This window comes from Neofelis nebulosa, chromosome 2 (genome assembly GCF_028018385.1).
Source record: "Neofelis nebulosa isolate mNeoNeb1 chromosome 2, mNeoNeb1.pri, whole genome shotgun sequence".
Lineage (NCBI taxonomy): Eukaryota > Metazoa > Chordata > Mammalia > Carnivora > Felidae > Neofelis > Neofelis nebulosa.
In genome coordinates, this window is record NC_080783.1 from 6298350 (window position 1) to 6322550 (window position 24201).

At 47.9% G+C, this 24201-nt stretch overlaps 1 protein-coding gene across 1 annotated transcript in view; it reads right to left on the reverse strand.

Moving 5' to 3' along the window:
- Window positions 1-4123: 4123 nt before the first annotated feature.
- The window catches only part of TRPM8 (transient receptor potential cation channel subfamily M member 8), a 59387-nt gene continuing 39309 nt past the window's right edge, over window positions 4124-24201 (reverse strand). The window contains exons 15-19 of the mRNA XM_058700571.1: window positions 20809-20999; window positions 15897-15996; window positions 14773-14806; window positions 10231-10323; window positions 4124-6643 (exon numbers count right to left, since the gene is read on the reverse strand). Coding sequence (XP_058556554.1) covers window positions 10273-10323; window positions 14773-14806; window positions 15897-15996; window positions 20809-20999 — 376 coding nt within the window. The 3' untranslated portion in view covers window positions 4124-6643; window positions 10231-10272. The remainder of the gene's footprint in view (window positions 6644-10230; window positions 10324-14772; window positions 14807-15896; window positions 15997-20808; window positions 21000-24201) is intronic.

The window sequence follows — 24201 nt, forward strand, 5'->3', positions numbered from 1 at the left end:
TAGGGAGTGGGGGATCCAGGCAGGCTTTCTGGAGGAGGCGATTCTTGAGTTGGGCCCTGACAGTAGAGTAGGAGCTCACCAGGACAACAGGTGGAAGAGACTTTGGACAAAGGAACAGTGGAAAGTGGTGACGATAGATAGAGATGCTGAATCCACGGAGCAGTTACCCAGGGCCAGCTGGACCTGAGATTCCCCCTAAGCTATCTTGTTTAATCCTCTTAACCCTCCGAGGTACGGACGAGGGTGGGTTTGAGGTCCTTTTGCAGATGAGCGGATCAGGGCACAGAGAGTTTGTGTAACCTCTGCAAAGGCACACAGCCAGCCAGCCAGCAGTGAAGCTGGGATTCACGGCCAGCGCCCTTGTCCCGCAGTTCCGAGCCGGGGGCACCGCACTGCCACCTGTTCAAGAATCCACTGAGGCATGAATCCAAAGAACAGAGGCAGGCCACGGGGAAGGGAGGGCCAGGTAAGTCACGTGGTTTCCCTGTGCCGTGGAGCACTGGGCAGTAAGAGGTAAGAAACGGACTGGGAGGAGGACACAGCATTCCGCCCAGGCCGGGAGGGCCACACGGGCAGCGGCCGGGGGTCTGTGTGAGACGGCTGTTTCTGGAGTTTGGGGACTAGATGGAGAGGTCAGACCAAGTGTCCGTGGACGTGGGTAAGGGCCAGGCTGCTGATGGGGCAAAGCTCCATTTTGGGAGCTGGGCAGGAGTTAACGGAGAGCCATTGAAGACTCAGGAGCAGGGCCCGATAGGCTCCGGGGTGATGTCAGGAAGACAGTCTCAGAGTCGAGAGGGGAGCTGAGACTTTGGCAGAAACATGCCTTGGAAGGATGCTGCTGTAATCCGGCCTTGCGGGAGGCCACAGGGGCTCACGATCTAGATTACCTGTGATCTGCCACGATCGCTGCGCGGTTCATATGTTCCTCTTCTGAAGATGTGCACCGTCGCAGGGAGGAGGGTCCCAAACACAGCGTCCGGCTCCCCCCTAAACGCCCCCCACCGAATGCTCCCTGACGTCTCCCGCCGACCCCACACGCCTGGCTCCCGCCTGTGCACAGCAAGCAGTGCCCATCTGTAGCCACTCAGACTTCACTCTGCACCCCAAGGATCTCCACCAGGCGTCTGTGCAAACACCAGAGTGGTCTCGTGAGAACTGGGGGGCGGCAGATTTCCTCCATCGATTGCGGAGCAGGTGGTGCTCGGATCCTTCACGGGATCGCTCCCTGCCTAGCGTGCGTCCCACCGCTCCTGCACCCGTCCCCGCACTGGGCAGACTGCATCGTGGTGTTAGTTCCGTTTCTTAAATCCATCCCGTCTCCTCTGGGAGATGGTAAGACGGTGGAGGGCAGGGGCCTCCCATCGCTGTCGTCTACTCTGAACCAGTCTTATTACCCAGGAAGGGCTCACAGCGGACAGTTAATGGAAACGCATTGTACGTGTAAGGGAGCGAGGGCGGCTTCTCCTGGTCAAACAAGAGTCCCGTAGCGGGAAGAGACTGTTTTTTGCAAACTGATGCGATAAAACGTGTTGATCAGAGCAGAACGCACGTTTCTGAACAGCTATTCTGAATTCTGAACACAAGTCTGAACAGGATCGAGCTGGGGGGGGCTTTGGGGCGCTCTGGTCTGATCGATGAATGGGGCAGGCCACCGAAGGTTGATTTTCCCCTAGAGATTTCCATCTTCAGGAGAATAAAGGCCCAGGTGGGAAGGGAAGGAGGCCGCTGGAGCGTTTGTCTCTGAATCAGCTCCAGCTCAGCCGAGGGCCGGACTTTGGAGCGTTTTATTTTTGAGACACAGGCTGCGGGCAGAGGCTGTCTCCATGGCAACCAACAGCTCAGTCCCTACTTGACCCAGAAGAAGCTGAGAGGGGTAGGGGGACACACACTCCCTCAATTCTCCCTGGAAAAATGTGCTGCTGCCTTTGGAACAAGAGGATCCTGCCTTCATCCAGGAAAGCATGTCCCAGGTGGGGCTGAGGCTCCATTATCACGTGGGGTTGTGGACGATGGACATCCATTTGGCCCCCAAGATAAACCTTGAGAACCTGTTGTGAGCCCACAGGGGATGTCCCTAACCTCAGAAATAACTAGGCATGTCTGAGGGGTGGTGATATATGGGGGACTTCTTAGAGAAGTCAGCTCAGTAGAACGAAATCCCTGTAGAAACAAATCTGACTAAACTAAGGGATTTGAGGGGCGCCTGGGTGGCTCAGTCGGTTAAGCTGCTGACGGCTCAGGTCATGATCTCACAGTTCGTGGGTTTGAGCCCCACATCGGTCTCTGTGCTGACTGCTTGCTCAGAGCCTGAAGCCTGCTCGGATTCTGTCTCTCCCTCTCTCTCTGCCCCTCCCCTGCTCATGCTCTGTCTGCCTCTCTCTCTCTCTCTCAAAAATAAACATTAAAAATTTTTTAAAATAATAAAAAAATAAACTAAGGGATTTGAAGCCTTCTCCAATGCAACTGACCTGTGTCCAGACCACCCACGTGGTCAGAGATCCAGACACCATCAAGCCCCCAAGATGGACATCCCAGTGACCGAAGGGAAGAAACCACCACCACGGACCCATAATCTCAAACCCTGTGACTTGAATGCGTCACACTCACTGGCATCTAGAGCTCTTTGTACTCCAGAGGCTCTGGATAGAGGGTATCTCGTGCCCAGCTCCCCTTTTACCTTGGCTCTGACATGGAAAGGTTGTTCATTTTTTTTTTTAAACTTCTTAAACCAAGGCTAGGGCTGGAGACATAATTGGTTTTCGAGAAGCGTCAGTACAAAGCTTGTCCTTCGGTGGAAGAAGCCATCTTGTACTGTTTCGTTTACAGTTAACCTACATAATCCTAGCAGTGATATATGGGGACCTCATTACCCATTTTTGTCTTATTTACTGTAGGCAAGAACTTCCCCCACTAGGTAAGCGATGTTTGTGTTGTTCCAGAACTGGGGCTTCTCCGTTTCCTTACCTCTATCAACAGGAGCACGGACAAGGCATGGAGTAGAGGTGTTCACGGACCAGTTTAGACTTCGGCTGACTTGACCAGGATCTTCTGCGTGCTCCAGCCCTGCCGGTTGGGGGACCTGAGATCCGTTTGAGACCTGGGTACAGTCAACAGCCAGACTTGGCAGGGACCCCTCTTCCTGTGCTGAATCTGGAGTGTCCTTGCATTTCGGGAGGCCTAATGGGTCACTTCACCCCACAGCCCCTTCCTACTGGAGCACCTCTTCGGCCCCTGCTATCAGAAGGATGTTTCCATTTAGGCGTCACAGAACAGACATTTGTCTTGAATATCCTTTTTTTGTCCTCTTAAAGCAAGAATAATTTAACTCCAGTTCGGCTGAAAACTTCCTAGGGGAGAAAATTCAGTCTACTGGTTTGGTATAGATAAATGGACGTGAAACTTTTTAAAAGTAAAGACCATTGTCAAGTTTCGTGTAAAGCTAGTGTCACCCTATTTTGACTTTCTTGTTCAGGCCAGGTGTAAAACTTTTTTTCCCAGGAGGTGGAAGGATTTTAAAATTTCCTATACGAAATCATCCCCCCACACGCAAAGGGCCGTGTGTTTTTATAAATACAGTAAAACCTTGGATGGCGAGTAGCTTGTTCTGTGAGTGTTCCACAAGACGAGCAAACATTTCTAATAAATCTTAACCTGATAAACAAGTGAATGGTCTTCGATGCGAGTAGTATGTGACGCCGGACGTCACATGATCACAACTGAGCCAATGGTTCTTGAAATTCGCTTTGATATACAAGCGCTTTGGATGACGAGCATGTTTCCAGAATGAACTATGCTTGCAAACCAAGGTTTTCCTGTCTATAACTCAGTAAGGAAAGAACTAGAGAAGCCACCGTTTTATTTCTCTTCTCACCACGTGCATGTTTGGTCATTGTCTTATGCACTGTCTCAAATTCCCCTGGTTTTTTGTTTTGTTTTGTTTTGTTCTGCATAGTGTTGTGTCTACCTAAGGAGCTGAGCTGACCTTTCCACAGAGAGGCCCTGGAGTCTAAAATGATCAGGATCATTCACTTATTTGTGTCTTCTGTTACACTCGTGTCTCTTCTTTGTGTCGACAATAAAAATCCTTACTGCTTTCTCAAAAAAAAAAAAAAACACACACAACTAAGTAATTTCATTTTATTCTCACTGTCGATAAAATGACCAAAGCAACACATGACAGTTCTTCCTTGTTATTTAATTCATTTACATGCTCGTTTAAACCAAGTTGCCCATTACCAGCAGTGGGGCACAGGACAGCAGCTCAGATTAGACGCATGTTCCATACCTGTGCTATTTCCTACACCTTAACGTGTTAGAGCTACACCTAACGTAACGACTTTGAATACGCAAAACTCACGTAGAGTGGCCGTGCAAAACCAGCTAACAGACAAGCCGAGCTGAAAACACTCAGCCAGTCCTTCTCTAACACCAGTGGATTTTGAGTATCTGTCCAGGTTGTGTCATGAGTGTCAATCAGAGACGTTCTTGTGCTGCTGATACTGATGGGCATGTAGAAGTCTCTCTTCAACTAATAAAAACATGGGCAACGGACATAGGAATCTGTGGACAAATGCATTTTAGCGGATCCACTGATATGCTAAATTTGGTCTTATGAGAGGTTTGCAGTGTGATTTCCTGATTTTATTCAAATTCACTACTCGAATGAGGGTAAGAGGCCAAGACTGTTTCTCCCCGCACAGTGGTATTTATCCAATGTGCCACACACTTTATTTTTTCCCGCCAGCACAGAGAGGACATAAATCTCTTCTTGGCTTCAGAAAAGGCAGATACTCCAGTTGCCGTAGTGAAACAAAAGTAACATTCTCCCACTAACAGAGAAATTTTTGAAAATTCCACTCATTGGCAGTTTTTGCCACATAAATTTCCCATCTACTTTTAGCATCCAAAACCATGAACCCATCAACCCTTTTGAAGGGGATTCCCCTTTAAGCCATCAATAAAGTTTAAGTAAAAAATAAGAGTGTATAATAAATAAAAATAAAAAATAATATAGTCATTCCCATATATTCATTCCTTGCCAGCATTCTGAATGTTGTGAGTAATCATTTTAACTAACGCCCAGACAAAATGATAAAACACTTTTGGGGGGGTTCGTGCTTTTGTAGTTTTTCTAATTAGATGATCATTTAATAGCTTCCTTCTACGATTTCCTTCTGCAGCCATTGAGTTTATAGTGTATTCAAAGCGGAGAAAACTAATTCTGGACATTTCAAGTGCCTTATGTTCTTTGAGCACATCTTTTGGGCAAAGACACCACCTCTTGCAGAGAAAGCTGGAACGAGAAGTGTCTGATAAGATCATCTCCCCAATTCTATACCGATAACTCCACTACCTGCGATATTCATAGAAGGATGTTGGTTTCTGCCTAAACTAAGGGTTAAATATAATGTCTTATGTTAAAGAGTTCTAAGTTCGTGTATCTTGCAACTTAGACGAACGTTAATAACTCCTATTTGCTATACAATTATGAAAAAAGCCTCATAAATGGTTTGATCATAAATACACACTCCTGGGGATCCAGCCATGGGAAAATTTCCCAAGTGCAGGAAAAGATTCATACGTCAAGATGCTTGTCCCACTGACCAGTTGGAAACAGCTTTCAACGACCAGCGTTACGGAAATCACCGGAGGTTGTATATTATGCCATTATTCACATAATGTTTTAGAAGACCAGGAACGTAACAAAACATCCTTGATAAAATACTCAGTGAAACAGCTTATACAAAATCGTATATGTAGTATGTTGACATCATGTGCAATTTTAAAAGATAGATAAAACATGCATAGAGGAAAACAGATTCGGAAATGCCTCCTAAAATGTTAGCAGCGATTATCTTGAATCACTAACAGGAGTATTTATAGTCTCTCTACTGGTCTATGTAGTCTGAATTTTCTACAACATCCATGAATTATCTTTACCGGGAAAAGAAGAAAGAGGAGAAAGGAGCCTCCACTGAAAACAAAATCAGGGGTACCTCTTAAGGTCCCATTTTTGGGTGATTATTCACACCGTTAAGAATGGGGGGCTCCTGGTGAGGGTAAGAGGGTAAGACGTTGCTACATCACCTCCACTGAGAGATAAAAAGCATAATGAGAAGTGAGAACAGTCTTTCCTGAGCAGAGCGGGCCCCTCTTGTCCTGGCAGGTTTTAGAATCTGCCCTGACTGGGGAGACTTTTTAACGACATGCCGACTAATTAGTCACATATTCCCAAAAGGAAAATAGCTGGGGATCAGTTGAGTTAAACAAACCAACCATCCAGGAGGGAATGCACGACCAGGTTCTTCTTCCCGGGAGAGACTTTCTGCAACGCACAGGGGTCAGAAGTAGGGAAATCGAAGGAAGATGGGGGGGGGGCGGTTTCAGGATCATACTCCGAGCACACAGCAAGTCCGCGGGACCGAGACTCAGGAAGTAACCGGGCAGCCTTGAGGGGAAGCTCTTCCTTAGTGCCCATCTTCCTGTGTAAGACCAACCACACATCCGTTTCTCAGATTTGAGCACACTGGGGTGATTAAAGCCATCTATCGGTACCCCAGGCCTGAACAGTTCTTACTGAGTCCTCAGTAACAAAACTGTTCATCAGCACTTGAATTTTTCCCACGTAGATTTCTGAGATCACCTGTGAGACAGAGAAAGAGCACCGTTTTAGGAATGGATTTCCCACTTCCGTTCTCAGGAGACGATTTGCTTCTAAATTCACTGGTAACGTACTGGTCATGGGTCCAAATGCACTTCCGAACATGGATTTTCTTTTGGTACTGAATTGGCTACCAGACCACTTTCTTTTTTTTCTCTTAAAGGTGTGAGTTCTGACCCGTTTGCCATGAGGACACAATGACCACAGGTGAGTGACAGAGGTTCAGCTCAGCCCAGGTTAAGACCCAGAATGGTTCTGAGTGCTTTATTCACTGAGTGGTTTTCCACTAATAAAAGGATGAATTGAAGGAGCATCTAGGTGGCTCAAATCGGTTGAGCATCTGACTCTTAATTTGGGCTCAGGTCGGGATCCCAGAGTCACAGGATTGAGCCCCGCGTCGAGTTCCACACTGGGCGTGAAGCCTACTTAAGATTCTCTCACTCTGGGGCCCCGAGTGGCTCGGTCGGTTAAGCATCCGACTTCGGCTCAGGTCACAGTCTTGCATTAGTAAGTTCGATCCCCCACGTTGGGCTCTGTGCTGACACCATGGAGCCTGCTTCGGATTCTGTGTCTCCTTCTCTCTCTTCCCCTCCCCTGCTCACACTCTGTCTCTCTCTCAAAAGTAAACATTAAAATATATATATATATATATATATATATATATATATTCTCTAAAAGATTTCTCTATTCTCGCTAATAATAAATAATTTTTAAAAATAAAAGGGTGAGTGGAAAATAAAGTTAAAAACTGCAACAACTTATTGAAATAAAGTTTTGTCGTGATCCCCAAGGGAACGTCACATTCTTTCACTGACCTAGAATTTCAGTGTAGCAAGGGCAAGGATCAATGGATTATTGTGTAGGGATCAAACCATTTCTGGTGACTGCCTTTCCCCCTCAACCCTCGGGTCCTCAGGTCCACTCTAAGTGTAAAGGTCTGAGAAAACGAATGGCTTTGTGCTGTCCCCAGTTCTTAATTCCTTTCAACCTTAGTGTGCGAGAAAGGAAAATAGCTGTACAGCCATCTGTTGATTCTATTCCAAGTTACTGGATCAACTTGGGGATGGAGAGCCTAGACGGGCCAGTTGGTGAAGACCTGTCCCCACCAAAGCCAGTTCACTCCCACCGGCAGCCGCATTCTCTTTCCTTGCCCTTCCCCCCAAAAAGATTACCGCCATCCCTCCGGAGAGAGAAGTATAGAGAGACACTACAAGAATAATGCTTTAGGGGTGCCTAGGTGGCTCAGTCGATTGAGCGTCTGACTTCGGCTCAGGTCATGATCTCACGGCTCGTGAGTTCGAGCCCCGCATCGGGCTCTGTGCTGACGGCTCAGAGCCCGGAGCCTGCTTCTGCTTCTGTGTCTCCCTCTCTCTCTGCCCCTAACCCACTCGCATTCTGTCTCTGTCTCTCTCAAAAATAAATAAACATTAAAAAAAATTAAAAAAAAAAAGAATAATGCTTTAGCAGCAGGTAGATGGTTGCCTATAAAATTACATTTTCAGTGAACTTCAAAAGGATATGCCAGATAGACAACAGAAAAGAAAAGAAAAAATAAAAGAAACGAAAGAAAAGAAAATGGGTCTTATATTGAAAAGAAAAAATATATACAAAAAAATTGGGCACGCCAAATTCATCGTTTCTAAAGATACCAGTGGTGATGAGTTTATAGGATTTCTGTTTTCTCACATATTCCTCTTCTTATCTTCTTTCTTTCTTCTTTTAATGTTTATTTATTTTGAGAGAGAGAGGGAGAGAGAATGAGCAGGGGAGGACAGAGACAGAGAGGTAGAGAGAGAAGCAGGCTTTATGCTGCTAAGGCTCTATGCCTTTCCGATTGAATACAACACGCAGCCGTCTTGCTCTAACAAAGTCCTCCATATACAATCCATAATTGTCAGAACCCAAGGGAAAGTATGGAGTGACCAGAAATATTGAAAGGAGCCTAACGCAACACAATTCCCCCTGTAACACGATCAATCCACAATGAGAAATTCTACAGTGTAAGTGTTTAATGCACAGCCTGTAATCAGTGTCTGAGCCTCAGCACAGATCCTGACACAGGACGTCTCTGAGAAGTTCATGGGCACCCAGTAAATAGTAAGGGAAGGAAGGGAAGAGGAAGGAAGGAGGGAAGGAAGGAAGGAAGGAAGGAAGGAAGGAAGGAAGGAAGGAGAGGGAGAGGGAGTCAGGAAACCTTAACTGTGTTTCCATTCTTTGCAATTCACTTTCTCAACAAATTCTAGTCAAATGGAATCCCCGCTGCTGTTTTTTCCTATATCTACACGTTAACATTTTAACACTTAGATTCAGAAGGTGGACAGATCATGGAAACACAATATTAAAGCAAACGGTAAGATCACGGAGCAAAGCCTTGGGTTCAACTGCCAGTTCCCTGAATTACATTTTTACCGTGCAACTGAGCTATGGCTGAAAAGCCTTGAATGGCTCACTAAAACATTTGTTGGTAGGAAAAACATGACCAACATACATTTGTCTATCCCACAGCAATAACCATGTATAGTGTATAGTGTATCATGAGAATAAGGTACACGTTTTAGGCACTGATCCATAAAAATATCCATGAAAGAGAATTAAGTAGCAAGGAAAAATGCCACGTCTTGAACAGTGGGACCTTGATTCAATGAATGCCAAAAGAGCTACATGGTTTGTAAGTAACTTTCCAAGATTCAAAAGGACATTTGCACCCTATTGCTGCCAGTGCTAACCTCTGTGGCAGAGCATCACTGATGGAAAAGTAATGTGAATCCCGGCTTCTGCTTCTTCCTTCCTATATCCCTACGTTGTTTGAATTTTGGTAACAGTGCATCATTTTCAAATCTGATGACACAGGAAAATAAAAGAACCGAAAAAAAATCATGATTTTATTTTATTTATTTATTTCTTAAGAATAATTTATTGTCAAATTGGCTAACATACGGTGTGTAAAGTGTGTTCTTGGGTTCCAGAGTAGATTCCCATGATTCATCACTTCCATACAACACCCAGGGCTCATCCCAACAAGTGCTCTCCTCAGTGCCCATGCCCCATTTTCCCCTCTCCCCCACCCCCCCCCATCCACCCTGTTTGTTCTGTGTATTTAAGAATCGCATGGTTTGGGGGCGCCTGGGTGGCTCAGTCGGTTAAGCGTCCGACTTCGGCTCAGCTCATGATCTCACGGTTCGTGGGATCGAGCCCCACATCGGGCTCTGTGATGACAGCTCGGAGCCTGTAGCCTGCCTCGGATTCTGTGTCACTCTCTCTCTCTCTCCCCCTCCCCTGCTCACGCTCTGTCTCTCTCTGTCTCTCAAAAATAAATAAATGTAAAAAAAAAAAAAAAAAAAAAAAAAAGAATTTCATGGTTTGCCTCCTTCTCGGTCTGAAACTATTTTCCCCCTTCCCTTTCCCCATGGTCTTCTGTTAAGTTTCTCAAATTCCACATATGAGCAAAAACATATGATATCTGTCTTTTCTGACTTATTTCACTTAGCATAAAAAAAATCATGATTTTAAATTAGCCTTAAAATATGTAAATTTTCAGAACAAAAATATAACCCATTAAAATGACTTACCTTGCTGTAATTAGATTTTTCTCCATTAGAGTCCATGAAGTTCTATTTGATTTTATTAGCAATCTCTTTCAGAAGACCCTTGAGATCATTAATCTTGAAAGGGGAGGAAAAAAAAAAGTCAAACTGGTCTTAAGATGAATTTTCCAACTTTCAATTTTAAATTATGACTTTTCCATGAAACAGATATATATACCAAACAGAAAGTATGGCACATCTTAGAACAGAGTGAGTAGCGTGTGATATGGACCCTGTCCACTGCTTACTTTCCCAAATCGTGTCACTAGCCAATACTCGTTAGCACCAATTAGTGGGAGCTTTTCCCAAAGGTAAGTCAAAAATGGTTCCCACGCTGAAATGATAGGTTTTAACAACACAGGGAAACAATGTGTAGAGATAATAATGTCATGTGCGATGAACACTAATAAAATTATAAGATACTAACAAAGTTTCACTCTGATACAAGCATAATACTAATAAAAATAATGTGATATAATACTAACGAATCAAGTTTTTGCAAATAAAGTGTCCACTCCCACCAAAAAAGCATAAATTGTAAAACAATTTAAGTAAAAGGCAAAATAAAATTCCTTTCAATACATGCATCTTTCGCAAACTTATTGCCCCAGACGAAGGAAGCTTGTTCTTTTTTTTTTAAATATTTTTTAAAACGTTTATTTATTTTTGAGAGAGAGACAGAGAACGAGCAGGGGAGGGGCAGAGAGAAAGGGAGACACAGAATCTGAAACAGGCTCCAGGGGCCGAGCTGTCAGCGCAGAGCCCGACGTGGGGCTCGAACTCCTGAACTGTGAGATCATGACCTGAGCCGAAGTCGGAGGCTTACCCGATTGAGCCACCCGGGCTCCCCGAACGAAGCTTGTTCTAAATTACATGCCACATCAGTGCACTCGATAAAAGCTTGCATACTGGGGGATAGTGGAAGGGCTTTAATAAGCTGTTCAAAGCGGATGCCAGATTCCCAGAGCTTGCTCAAGGAATAAGGGATGATCCCCAAAGTTCTCCGTGGTTGGAAAGGAGAAGATTCTTTTGTTGCTCAGAAGAGGAGGGCACAGGATCCAAGAGGGAAGAGAAAGGGGAGGGGAGAGGGGAGCAGGAAGAGAAGGGTGGAGAGAGGTAGTGGAATCCTGTGCAGTTTGAGGGCTCCCTGGGACCCACCCAAATTCTCCCCAAACCTACAAAACTCATGGATGGTGTCGGTGGGCTTCTGGTAGAAGCCGGCAAAGGGGCTGAGCTCCCCGGCCAGGGGCGTGAAGTGGACGGAACCCGCAAGCTCTTCTCTGAGGCCTGCACAAGGGGGCGGACGGCCTTCAGCTATGCTTTCAGTTCCAAGAGACTTCCTCAGCCCCCACCTCGCACAACCCCGCGGCTCAGGCCAACCGTCCCCACCGACAGTGTCACCGCCAGGCCCTCGGTCGTCAGGAGACCTCGGTCCCCAGGAGACCTCGGTCCCCAAGCAGCCTGGGCCGTGGGAGACAGGTGAGCCTGTCCGGTCCCCTGGCTCTCCCGATGACCTCTGACCCAGGCCTGGTGGTGACCAGGAGACCCGAGGCTCTGCCCCTGCCCCTCTCTCCCTCCAAAGCCACCCCAGGGGAAGCCACGAGGGAAACAACACGACAACCAAAAACAGCCTGCCTTCTCCACACACACAACACCCAGACAAGGCCCAGCCGCCTCTATTCCCAAACCAGACTGTCCAAGCTGCTCTTTGTGGCCACCCCGAGGGCTCGCATTGGTCTTTGAAAGCGTCTGCCAGGTATGTCCTTCTCACGCTGAGGCTTCCCCTGCCCAGGAAGAAAATCCAACTCCAAAGAGGCAGGTTCCCACACAGGGCGGCCCGGCGACCCCCGCTTCCTCCCACTCAGAGCCGTGCCTCGTTAGCTGCCCGGAACCCTCCATGCTTCTCTGAACTTGGGACCTTCACAGCTGCTGACCCTGCCCCCTGCTGACGCAGACACGGGCGGCCTGTGGGATGCGAGCCGGATACTGCATGAAAATCATTGTCGCCGTCGCATCCCGCACGCCTCGGCTCCTACGACCAGCCCACCCCACAAAGGATCCAGTCGTGACATTTGGGGGCCACATCTGCTTTGATGGCACTTAGCCCCAAGCCTGGCACGTAGCAGGGTCTCCTTCAATATTATGTGCTATGTGACCTAGGCACAGAAGCAGCAGACGACATATTTAAATATAAAAATACATGAGGTAGAAAAGTGAATATATCATTTACGGATATGTATACTATTTATTACACATTATATGTCTAATATAAATCCTCAATCTTAGAATACTATCCCCTGCTGCTCCTTTCATGTATTCTCTTAAAATTCCCTAAATTGTCTGTAGTCTTTAAAAAATATCCAGCAGGGCACCTGGGTGGCTCAGTTGGTTAAGCATCCGACTCTCGGTTTCGGCTCAGGTCATGATCTCGTGGTTCGTGAGTCCGAGCCCAGCGTGTGGCTCCATGCTAACAGTGTGGAAGCTGCTGGGGATTCTCTCGCTCTCCTTCTCTCTCTGCCCCTCCCCTGCTGACGATGTCTCTCTCTCAAAATAAACCTTAAAAAAATGTCCAGCACTTTTCTCTTCCCTCCCCATTGATTATGATCCTGATACACATCTTCGCACGATCATCCATGCACAGCCCTCAAGTCCAAGAAAACAGGAGTCTTCCCAGCCCCTCAACTAACAACAAACAACACAACTTCAGAAGGAGAGCAGCTGTAACAAAATATACCATCGTGTGATAGCGTGTCCCCAAAGATGGAGGCCACCACCAGTTCCTTTTGGCCCCCACGCAAGTGCCACTCTCACCTCAAGAGGTGGGTCACGGAATCTGGGCCAGCCTTGACCGCTTTGATCAATACACTCTGGTGGAAATGACATCATGCCAGGTGGAGGCCTAGCCTTCCGGAGCACTGCCAGTCTTTGCTTCCTCGCTCTTGGAAGCCAGCAACTGTGGACGAAGGGGGACAGCCCCAAGACCACCATGCGGCGACAAGCCCAAGCCACAGGGATCAGACGTCACACGTGGGAGAGAAGCCACATGGAGGAGCATAGGGGTGCCAAATCCTGGCCTTGCCACCCACTGACTCCAGCCCGATAAATCCAGCCGAGCCCACAGGAAGCGGAACCGCCCGGCTGATGAGCCCCCAGACTCTTGACCCACAAAAAAACAAGAGCCAAACAAAATGGCTGCTGGGAGCCACTGAAGGGTGGGGGGGTGTTTGTTACGCAGCAGTAGGTAACTAAAGCAAATTGTGATGGAAGCATTTGATTGTCCGCACAAAACAGACCATCATCCGGAGTAGTCGACTCCAATGTTCACAGCTGGCAGTTCCAGAGAAAGGGAAGACGAAGATTCAGAAGGAAGACAAGAGCTACTCTGGGGGACCAGACACAGACACACCGTCCAGACAGGACCTGTCAGGCAGGTGACCTGCCTCACATCAGGGGCGCCTGGGTGGCCCAGTCAGTTAAGCACCTGGCTCTTGATTTCGGCTCAGGTCATGATCCCACGGTTCGTGAGATTGAGCCCCGTGCTGGGTTCTGCACTGACAGCGTGGAGCCTGCTTGGGATTCTCTCTCTCCCTCTCTCTCTACCCCTCCCCTGCTCAGGTGCTCTCTGTCTCTCTCTCTTTTTCTCTCAAATTTAATAAACTTAAAAAAAAAAAAAAGAATTCTGGTGGTAAATAACACATAAATAACCCCCAAAATTTGAATTGGATAACTTCTCATGTAAGAGCTCTACGAGGGGGTAGCTTTTGGTCATTTCTTCACTCAATAAACATTCATTGAGACCCTAGCGGTCCAGGCAGGGTGCTGGAGAGTCTGCCTTACTCGATGGGGTACCGTCTAGCCACCACACGGCATGGCCCTGGGGCAGAATGTGATTGCCGTCATCCAGGATGCCGTTCTCAAAATACCGTGATAAAACACCAGGTATCATTTCCCCCACAGAGCCTACCAGGGATCCGGTACTTATGAATCAGTTGTAATGTCTGCTAATCCTAAGTCACAATTTCCGGCCACCCAGCTCAGGGCGGATGTGGGTACACTCTCCCCACGCCTAATGCTCACGTGTATATTCGTGCATTCGCAATGCCCTTCAAATTAAATAGCTAACAAATTAGAGCAGCATCGAGGATGAGCACAGAGGCTCACAGCCTCCCAAATCACTCTTCTGAGCCTCGCTGGTGTTTCTGGAACTGCAGGCATCTTACACCTGCTTTCGCAGCTGAGAGAAAGCGCAGAGGGGGCCCTGGGACAGACAGACACAGGAGACAGTTCAAAGGTCGGGAAATAGGACTTTAGCACACAGGGGGCTATCTGAGAAGTCACTCCGTTCCAGCCCCCAGCCCTTGCACGCTGAACAAACACGGAACAGGGTCACTTCTGTCTTTTTCTCTTTTTTTTAATAATTGACTTCTTTTGTTTTCAGACCACAACCACTGGCCTCCCGCTGAAAGATCAAAGACAACACAGATTTAAAAAAAAATAATGTTTCCCAAACTATCATCAGAACTATACCTTTGTATCCAGCTGTCTAAACCGATGCCTCATTCTTCAAAGAAGTTAAAAGAGACAGAGAGAGAACAAGAGAAGGGCAGGGGGGAGAGAAAAGGCCATTAGACTCCATTTTACGGTCTTTTAAAGAACAAAACGCCGATCGTTTTCATTTTCAGCTAAATCCGTGTCAGCTACGTCCTCTCGCCGACACCCACACGAAGCGGGATCCCACACTCACCCCCCTCAGAAGTACAGCATACACATGCTATCTCCACTGGCAGAGTTGTGGAATCTGACCTGTAAGGTCCACCCCCACCCCCATCCCCGGTTCCAGAATCAAGATCTCGGAGACCAGGAGTGGAGAAGACCTTAGGGCATCTGCCTTGTCACTCAGAGAAAGAGCATGCCATCCATCCCACGTAATAGCTGGGTTGAACTCGGCAAAGGGATTGGTTGTGTTTCTATTTACTCTTTCTTCGTTAGAGTGAATTTTGAGCCATGTTCGGAGCTCTCAGGAAGAGTGACATCATCGGACCGTTAGCCACGTTAACCCGCATAATGAGAAGGGCACCGCTCCTAGAGGCCCTGCATGCCCTTTACTTGGGGACCGTCTACGGATGTAGCTGTGACGTATGTCGTTCTATGGCATGTTTACAGTGACTCCATGCAACTCATAACTGAGCTTCAGGACTTCTCAAGGACAGCCCGTAACGGACCCTCCAAATGGTCTCCCATTCTAGTTCTTCATCACAGAGACAGGTGTGCGTCACCTGTGAAACGATGCCAACTGCCCGCGATGGGTGGGTGGGTCTTCCCAGAATCCACCTCTGCAGCCATGGCAGAGCGACCTGCACTCTTGTCACCTGGTTCCAAGGCCCCGCCCTACAGCCTCCAAGTACCTCTTCCCTCCCCGGGGCCTCGGAGGGCAATCGGGATGGCAAGTGGGTGGTCCTGCCCTTCTGGAAAGGCTGATACACACTCACGTGTTTCTCATCTTCAATTGCCCAGGTAATACCTTTTTGGTGCTTTTTCTTTCTGCCGTAAATTCTCTTCCCAGAGCTTACTCAAAGAAGCTACTTATGTTCTACAAACTTAATGTACGCAAGGGGGGGGCCGTGCAAAGCAGAAGCGAACGACTGACATACTCCTCTGAGGTGTCATTGGCTTTCGTGTTGATCTTGACGAGGTAATTTTCTTTCATGACACCCTCCCAGGCCAGAGTCTCGTTGTCTTCGTTTTTGAAACCTTGAATAATGAGACCAAAAAAAAAACAAAAAACATCACACTGTTTCTTCTGCCCCTTACCTCCTAAATCAACACCTGCTCATCATTTGGTGATACCCTGGACCCGGAAGATTTAGATTCGTCCCGCACAGGCTGATGTGAGTAACGTTACTTGCTAGTAACAGCCTCAAAGCGATGGAATGCTAATGAATTTCTTGGTAACAATGAAGAATTGGAGCTGTCTGAGTGAAATAGGAATGCAATCTTTATTCTAAACAGAAATCAATCAAAAGCCTGTCTGGGTGTTTTTGTGACTTAGTAAAATCATTTCACCAATGAATTCTGTCCTCACGTTTTATGTGTGCTCCTCTCTCATTTTGATGACATAAAAAGGCTATGTCAACCAGTCGGTTGGATAATTACGGATGGATCGCTACTCTCTCAACCTAAAAGGGGCGTAGGGACTTTGGAAGAGAGGACAATAAAGCCCGGACATCATTCCTACCCTTGTAAAATAATACGCAGTCTGGGTGTGGACCTCAAGGAAAATTCTTCCACTCAGTCCTTTTCCTTTCATCTAAGGCAGGGCCTGCTGTAAAACTGGCCTGGGGCATGTTCCAGCAAGATTCTCAGTTCAATTTCTTACAGTACCTGGGCCTCTCAGAAGGCAAGCAAACAAAATCACAGATCAACAAGGCACCTGCGTTTCAGGTAATGTCACAACGGACAGCAATCCTCCGTATGAACTCGTGGGGGGAAAAAAGCACCTAGGTTCAGGAAGGCGTCCACTTGCGGAAAAAAAAAAAATCTAGTTTTATTTTTAAATTGCCTTCAAAGTGTAAGATCTTCCTGGATTTAAAAAGAATTAATCGGGAATCAAAAGCAGAGCCGATAGGCAAGTGACGGATTTCAGCAAATCCTATATAGCAAATGCCGGTTTATAGAAAATAATTCCTAACTGGATTTTTTTCCATTGGATTTTTCCTAGCAAAGTGGTTGCCAATGTCTTCTGCTCAAACCGCGATGCATGTAGAAACCCAGTGAGAGCACTGAACAACCAACACGGAAAGGAACAACAGACACTCCTGGACACAGATGGCCAAAGAGTGACAGTGACAAATGAGCGACGGTCACGAACGACAGTGACCGAGACAAAACGGCAAGTTGTTTAGCAGTCGAAATAATGCCGTTGAGATGATGGCATGGCACTTTCACCACCCAACGTGGAAAATTAGCAAGGTCTACAGTAATAACTATGGCCTGTGTTGGCAAAGATGTGGATGAACAGGTGTCCCGTAAGTTGGGGAAAAAGATCTGTAAATTGTTACAGCTGCAGCACATGATGGAGAAGAAGGTGGAGGAGGGTGGCAGACAATATCAAAAGATCTAAATCTGTAAGTACCCTTTATCTAGAAATTTCTCTCCTATAAGTAACTCCAAGGGGAAAAAAATCAGCGGTACGCTAAAAAAGGGAGGCATATAGCTATTTATCGTCATGCCGTAGGACACGGAAAGCACCGAAACCCTCTACGTGTGTAACAGCGAGGGGCTGGTGACGTTGAATGTGGCGCATCCGTAGGCCGGGAGAGTCTACAGTTCAAAACTGTCGTACAGGTTGATATTTATGTGTATGGAAAATGTGCATGTACTATTAACTAAATGAACAACTTAGGTTATGGATGTGTCTGTACAGAACAACCTAATTATCATCCACCCACACGAAACTAATAGAATAGATACCATTATGTTAACAATATCTATCTCTGAGTGGTGGCTTACGTGTGTTCTTGTTCTTTCTTATTTACGTTTTTCTGTATCTTTCAAATGTTCCATAAGGAATATGGATTGGTTTTTTCTCATGGAAAGCAGTGTATTTTCTAACAGTGCAATTACTGGGAAGGGGCGGCATACTTTGTCATTGTTACTTTATGATGTCACCAAAAAGCAGCAAAAATGGAAGCCTGGGGGACGCCTGGGGGGCTCAGTCGGCTGAGCGTCCGACTTCGGCTCAGGTCATGATCTCACGGTCTGTGAGTTCAAGCCCCGCGTGGGGCTCTGTGCTGACAGCTCAGAGCCTGGAGCCCGCTTCGGATTCTGTGTCTCCCTCTCTCTCTACCCCTCCCCCACTTCTTCTCTCTCTCTCTCTAAAAATAAACATTAAAAAAAATTTTTAATCAAGGTTGGATTCTACCTTATCTGAAAAGTTGTTTGAAAAATCTTGGCATTTTTCTCCAAAGGACAGTTTTGAGCTTAAATCCCATGATGTCCCGGTGACTTGGAGGCAAGTGCAAGGTGAATTTGGGAAACGAATTAGCATGAGAGGCTCTGGCAACCACCGAGTTCTGCGGTTTCTGGAATCCATGATCTCCGAGCAGCGACAAATGAATGAATGGCGAGCAGGGCGTCCAGAAGTCTCCAGCGAGTAAACGGGGCTCTCGGCTCGCCCTCTCCCGCCATCACTGTGCCCGGCATGGAGAAGGACCTGTCCCGCTGTGCCCCCCTATTCCCTCTATTTCTTTATTCCTCCCTGAGACTAAGAACTATATGGGGAGAGAGAATGTCATCTTTTTCTCAAATGGTTGTAAGAGCATCATTCTCCCAAGGAAACAGGTGCGGATTCACATAGCTCATTTCTGACCTGTTTGCCTCCTGAAGCTGAAGTCCTGCCCATTTGATGGCCAAATTGGGGGTTTTGTTCCCATTTTTATGTTCTTAGCATGCTTCCTTCTTGACTAAGTTTTGGGGGAACAGAATGCATTGTGTCGTCGAACCCATCCAATTTCAGAAGACTGATTTGTCCTTAGTGATACACTGGATTTTCTGGTTCCACTGATCTTGGACAGAACACAGGGTACGTGTGGAGAGCGGATCTTCACTCCAAATCCACCTACCCAGCCCCAGCCGGAATCCAACCAGTGATGGGGATTCACGACCTCACACAGCTATTCATTTCATTTACTGATAATGTGATTTGTTGGACACTGTCTTAAACTTTTACCAACTCAAAATCTTCCTCCCTGAAATTTTTATCCACGGTTCTTTCTCTGGAACCATGTAGGTAAAACTATGGGCCAAGCAGCCCAGCCCTCACATGCTTCTGTTCACAACTGGTACCCCCAGAACAGAGTTAGTATTTGTGAAGGAAGGAAGACTTTGAGCAACAGGACTGTTTTTACACTGTTTCTTCTCTATGCGCCATAGGGTGTATCCCTTTTCGTGCTTTGCTTTCCTTGACTTAAAGTTTGTGACCGAAAAGTTCATGCTTTTCCTGATGATTTTTAAAAGAAATTTATGGGATGCCTGGGTGGCCCAGTCGGTTAAGTGTCTGACTCTTGATTTCAGCTCCAGTCGGGATCTCACGGTTCGTGAGTTCGAGTCCCACGTCAGGCTCTGCGCTGACAGTGTGGAGCCTGCTTGGGATTCTCTCTCTCCTCATCTCTCTGCTTTCCCCTGCCTGTGCTCTCTCAAAATAAATAAATAAACTTAAAAAAGAAATAAAAGAAATATAAAGCCTCTCACGGCCCCGAAACACACGAGCCCTGGTGCCGGGCGTGATGAAGAGGTCAGCCTGCAGGCCTCCCCCAGAGCCAGATCCCCTGGCTTAAATCCGAGGTCAGAAGGCAAAATGAATGGGCTGGTGGTGCCCTTTCTATCTTTTCCTCTGTGCCCAAACACCCAAATGAATAAAAATAAGCCTCTCCCTCCTTTCCTGCTTAATTTGGTCGAAACGTGTCTGCAAGCTAGCAAGATCTGTCTGGGTCCGTGGCCCCAGGATCAAGTGTTAAGAAAACCTAGCCTAGTGCAGGGAAGAGAGCTGTACCGGGGGAGGGTGTCCCCCAGGGTGACTGAAAATTCCCTGATGATAGATTCTGGCTCCCACAGCGGTGGGGGAAGGAGAGGGAGCCCAGTGGGGACCCTCCTGCTCCTTACCCCTTATCGGGGCTAAGGAGGTGGGTAGCCACAGGAAAAGGAGAGCTGTGGGCATCCCCGCCTTCCCGAAGGAAGTGGGTCCCCATCGGGGAGAGTCTGCATGGTGTGGACTAGAGGTTAAGGGGATGCAGCGCTGGAGAAAGTACCGGCAAGCCCTGGGAGTCGAGGGGCCAGCCAGGGAACAGCTGAAGGACCCACCAGGTGCCCACACAACAAAGGGTCAGTTGTGCACACACGCCAGGTCACAGAGCACGGAGCCGGCCTAGAGCAGTACCACTGTTTCCAGAAAAGACTTTCTGCTTCTTTCCCCTCCTCCCTCCCGGTGCTCCAGCCCACAGAGGGTCCGTGACGGCAGCTGGCGGGTGGGAGAGAAGGGGCGAAGAGAGAGGCAGAAGCCAGCGGCCCACACTTCCTTCCAGCTCTACCAGCTGAGAGGGGGTACAGCAAAAAGGGGAGCCTCCCGCCTGCATGGCCATCAATGGGCGGGTGAACAGACCAGACCGTACGTGCAGTGAAGTAATGATAAGATTTTCGATTTCGCAAAGAGCGACCAGGAAAGTCAGGAGCTCTGCTGGGGCGGGGCTAACGCCTACCAGAGCCGACATCTCCCGGAAGCAAGACCGAAGACGCGTCTCCACGCCACACTTGTTCGACCTGCTATTTGCACGCTTGTGATGCTCACCCGAAAGTTATCCCCCCAGAATGAGACCAGCCCACAGATCTGCAACGCTCCCTTAACCCACTCTCTCCCTCGGGTAATTCCCTGTCTCTACGGACATACGCATGGGAGCGAGGCCGTGACTATGACGAAGCCCCTTCCCGCTGCCCCGCGCGGACCTGGCGTGCGTCCCCCACGACCGATCACTGCTCCTGTTCCCGGGCACGGAACGGACAATGACTCACAGCAAGGAGAAGGCTCCGTGTTTTTCCTCTTACAGCAGCACTGGAAACACTTCTTCACCACCATGTAGAAGTAGGCAAAGACCACGAAGGGGAAGGGGATGTTCAGACGGTTGCAGTACTCTTGCACCAGGAAGTATCTCTGGAACTTCCAGACCTGGTCGTTGTTCTCCTGGACGGTGCCCACGGTGTAGCTGGTAGGAGGGGAGACAAGGTCAAGCCTCAGCCTGCCACGCGCCTCCTCATTTGATTGCCAAACACGGTGGCATTGATAACGAGGCATGACTGCGATATAGCTTAAATGATAGCTTAAGTCCAGGCAGGGTTGGAGAATCCATGCCGAGACCGGGGCCAGGACAGCTCAGCATCGGGCACTCTTCAGTTGGGGCTGGGCCAGAATTGTGTCTACGGCTTTGGGGTCTGGGGCTTGGGGTTTTAGCGCACAAAAAATACTGTCCAGGGAACTTTTAAAAAGCTTTTTACTTCAAGACCTTTCAAGGATTCCCTTCGGTCGTCGGTCTGTTATTGTGTTAGTCACAAAGAGGCGAAGGTATCGACTCTCTTAGGAACAATTTGCTCCTCATATGTTGCTAACGGGGGTTTAATTATAAACAGTCTGGGAAGGAAGTTTGTTCATATTTATCAAGGGCCTTAGAAATGTTCATCCCTTAGGGGATGCTCTATCTCCAAAGGATTTGGTTGGACAACTTAATTGAAGAAAACGATGAAGCATTTTACCAATTGGGAAGTTCAACCATCCCTTAGGGGCACCTAAGCGGCTTAGTCGGTTAAGCCGCCAACTTTGGCTCAGGTCATGATGTCACAGTCCATGAGTTCAAGTCCCACGTCGGGCTTTGTGTTGACAGCTCAGAGCCTGGAGCCCGCTTCGGATTCCGTGTCTCCCTCTCTCTCTGCCCCTCCCCTGCTCACGCTCTGTCTCCCTCTCTCTCAAAAATAAAATAAACATTAAAAAAGAAATGTTCATCCCTTTGATCCAATGACTTGACTTCTGGAAATTTAACCTAAGACTATAGAGGTACTGAGAAAAGGAAATATATCAAAGGATATACACGCATGGCCGTTTGCCACAACCCTGAAAAAACCAGCTTCCCCAACCTCCCACCTCAATAGAACGGGACAACAGAAATGCTCAACACTAAGAAAACGAATCAGCCATCATGGTTAATCAATAGGACTGCATTACGTGGCCGTTCAAACGAATGATTACTAGTAATTTTTATACTTTGGGGAAAGGCTTATAACACATGGTAAGTGAAATAATTAGGCTCAAACTCACACTTACCACATCATCTTACTACGTGAATCACAACTCACAGGGAGAAATAAATCCGCCACTCACAGTGGTGATCTCCAGCCCACATCGTGAATGTTCTCTATTCTCTTTTGTTCCCTTCCTAAGCATTACGCAATGGGCATGAATTATTCACGTAATTAGAAAAAACAGCCACTGGCCAGAAGAATGTCTCATTGTGCCACTGATTTATCAGTTACAGATCAAACCAACCATAACACAGCTAACGCTGTGCGAAGCAGCCTAGTTCTACTAACCACGTAATCTGCAAACAGCTCTCCATGGGATAAGAGTCCTACTTTCGTCTACGACGGACGGATCAGAGAACTGAGGCATAGCAGGCATAGGAATCTTGTCTGAATTTCCCAACTAGGAAATGGTAAGGCCAGGCCTTGGGCCCTGCGGTCCTGCCCAGCGTCTGTCTGCCTCATTACCACATAATACCACCTCCCAGAGTAAAGCAGGAAAGGTTCTGAGCTATGCTGTGTCTCCAAAGGATTTGGTTGGACTACTTAATTAAAGAAAACGATGAAGCGTTTTACCATTTGGGAAGTTCAACCATCGCAGATACTTGTATTGCTGATATCAAATAACCACCACCTCCCCCCCCCCCCCCCCCCCCGCCTGCTGCCCCGAGAGCCAAAGAAGCAGCAATCAGTCTTTGAAATCTATAAGCAAATTCTGACTGGGGTTGCATTCAATTCTCCCAATTCTGGGTAAACACTTCTCAGGCCAGGCCTGGATGAGGTGACCAGGCAGGGGACCCGGGTCTGTCTGTTGTGAGACCTCATTCTTGCCCCATGGCACGCTACGATCTAAGGCTTAAATACCTTTAGCTAAGAAACGATCACACACACGGGCAAAACACTAACCTACACAGCTATGGCTTTGGTTACAAAAGCTTGGCTTTGCTCGTGCTGGAGCCTGCTGATGAACGGGACACCCCAGGTCCTGGATTCCGTGCAGGACTGGTGTCAGCGGCAGGTGCCCCTTCAGCATCTGTAATAAGCCCAGCCCCAGGGAGCCAGCCGTCTTTGCAGGAAGGGAATTCATGCTCCTTGAACATCTATAACACATAAACTCCTACACGAGGCACGTAAGACGGTCGCTTGGCTGATTCTCATGTCAATTGTGTCCATTCTATGCAGATTTTTTTTTTAGGCGGAAAACAGGACTGTGCTGTACGAGACCGGAGCAGAGTGAATTCGGCAGCTAGCTTGCAGTTTCTTCCGGATGTAGGTCAGGCTGCTCTGAGGCCACCACCAACATCTTTATCTGTCCTCGCGGGTCCCCGCCGGCTCTTCAAACAGCACCGTAGGCCCCTGCACTGAAAGAGGGGAGGGTGGCGGGCACACCCCGGATTAATGAAGTCCAGGCTGAGAACTTGCCAGAGGTCCGTCTGTTACGTTGTGGCAGAACAAATGCCACCATCCAAATCACTGTCACTGGAGGATCTCAAAATGCTAACGTAACTAGTCAAACAGGCAAAAGCCACAGCACCCATTTTAATGCATCAGATGTTGTTCTCTGAGGTTCCGCCCGGAAGGAATCAACCACTCCTGTGGAAGGGAGGGACGTGTCGGATGCTTTCGAGCTGGGGGAGCCGGCCTCTCCGGCAGGTGGACCTCTCTCCCTTCCTCGGGAGCTCAGCACCGCACTCGGGCCAAGAAGAGTCCCAGTGGGAAACGATTTGCATCTTGGCTTCTTAACTAGTCGCTCAGAAGCTGTGAGAACATCCCATGTCTTCCGGGTCATCTAGAGAAGGGATTGGCCAGCTGTGACCGGGGGGCCAAATCCACCCCCCACCCCCACTGTTCTGCAGGGATCGCCACATTAGAATGGTCTTTGCCAAGCAGAAAGGTGGGGGTGGGTGCTTGGCACTGGGCCAAAGCCAAGACCCTAGCTGGCCCTCACAGGAAAAGTCGCCAGTCCCTGGTCTAGAATGGATTTGGGCCCATGCTCATAAACTAAGGTCTTCATTGGTATCATCCTCCTGGGCAAACAGTACAAACCCTTATCCGCATCCCAGGGGGCGACAAGCAAGCCAGCTGATTACTGGACTTGAATACCCAAAAGCCACTTTG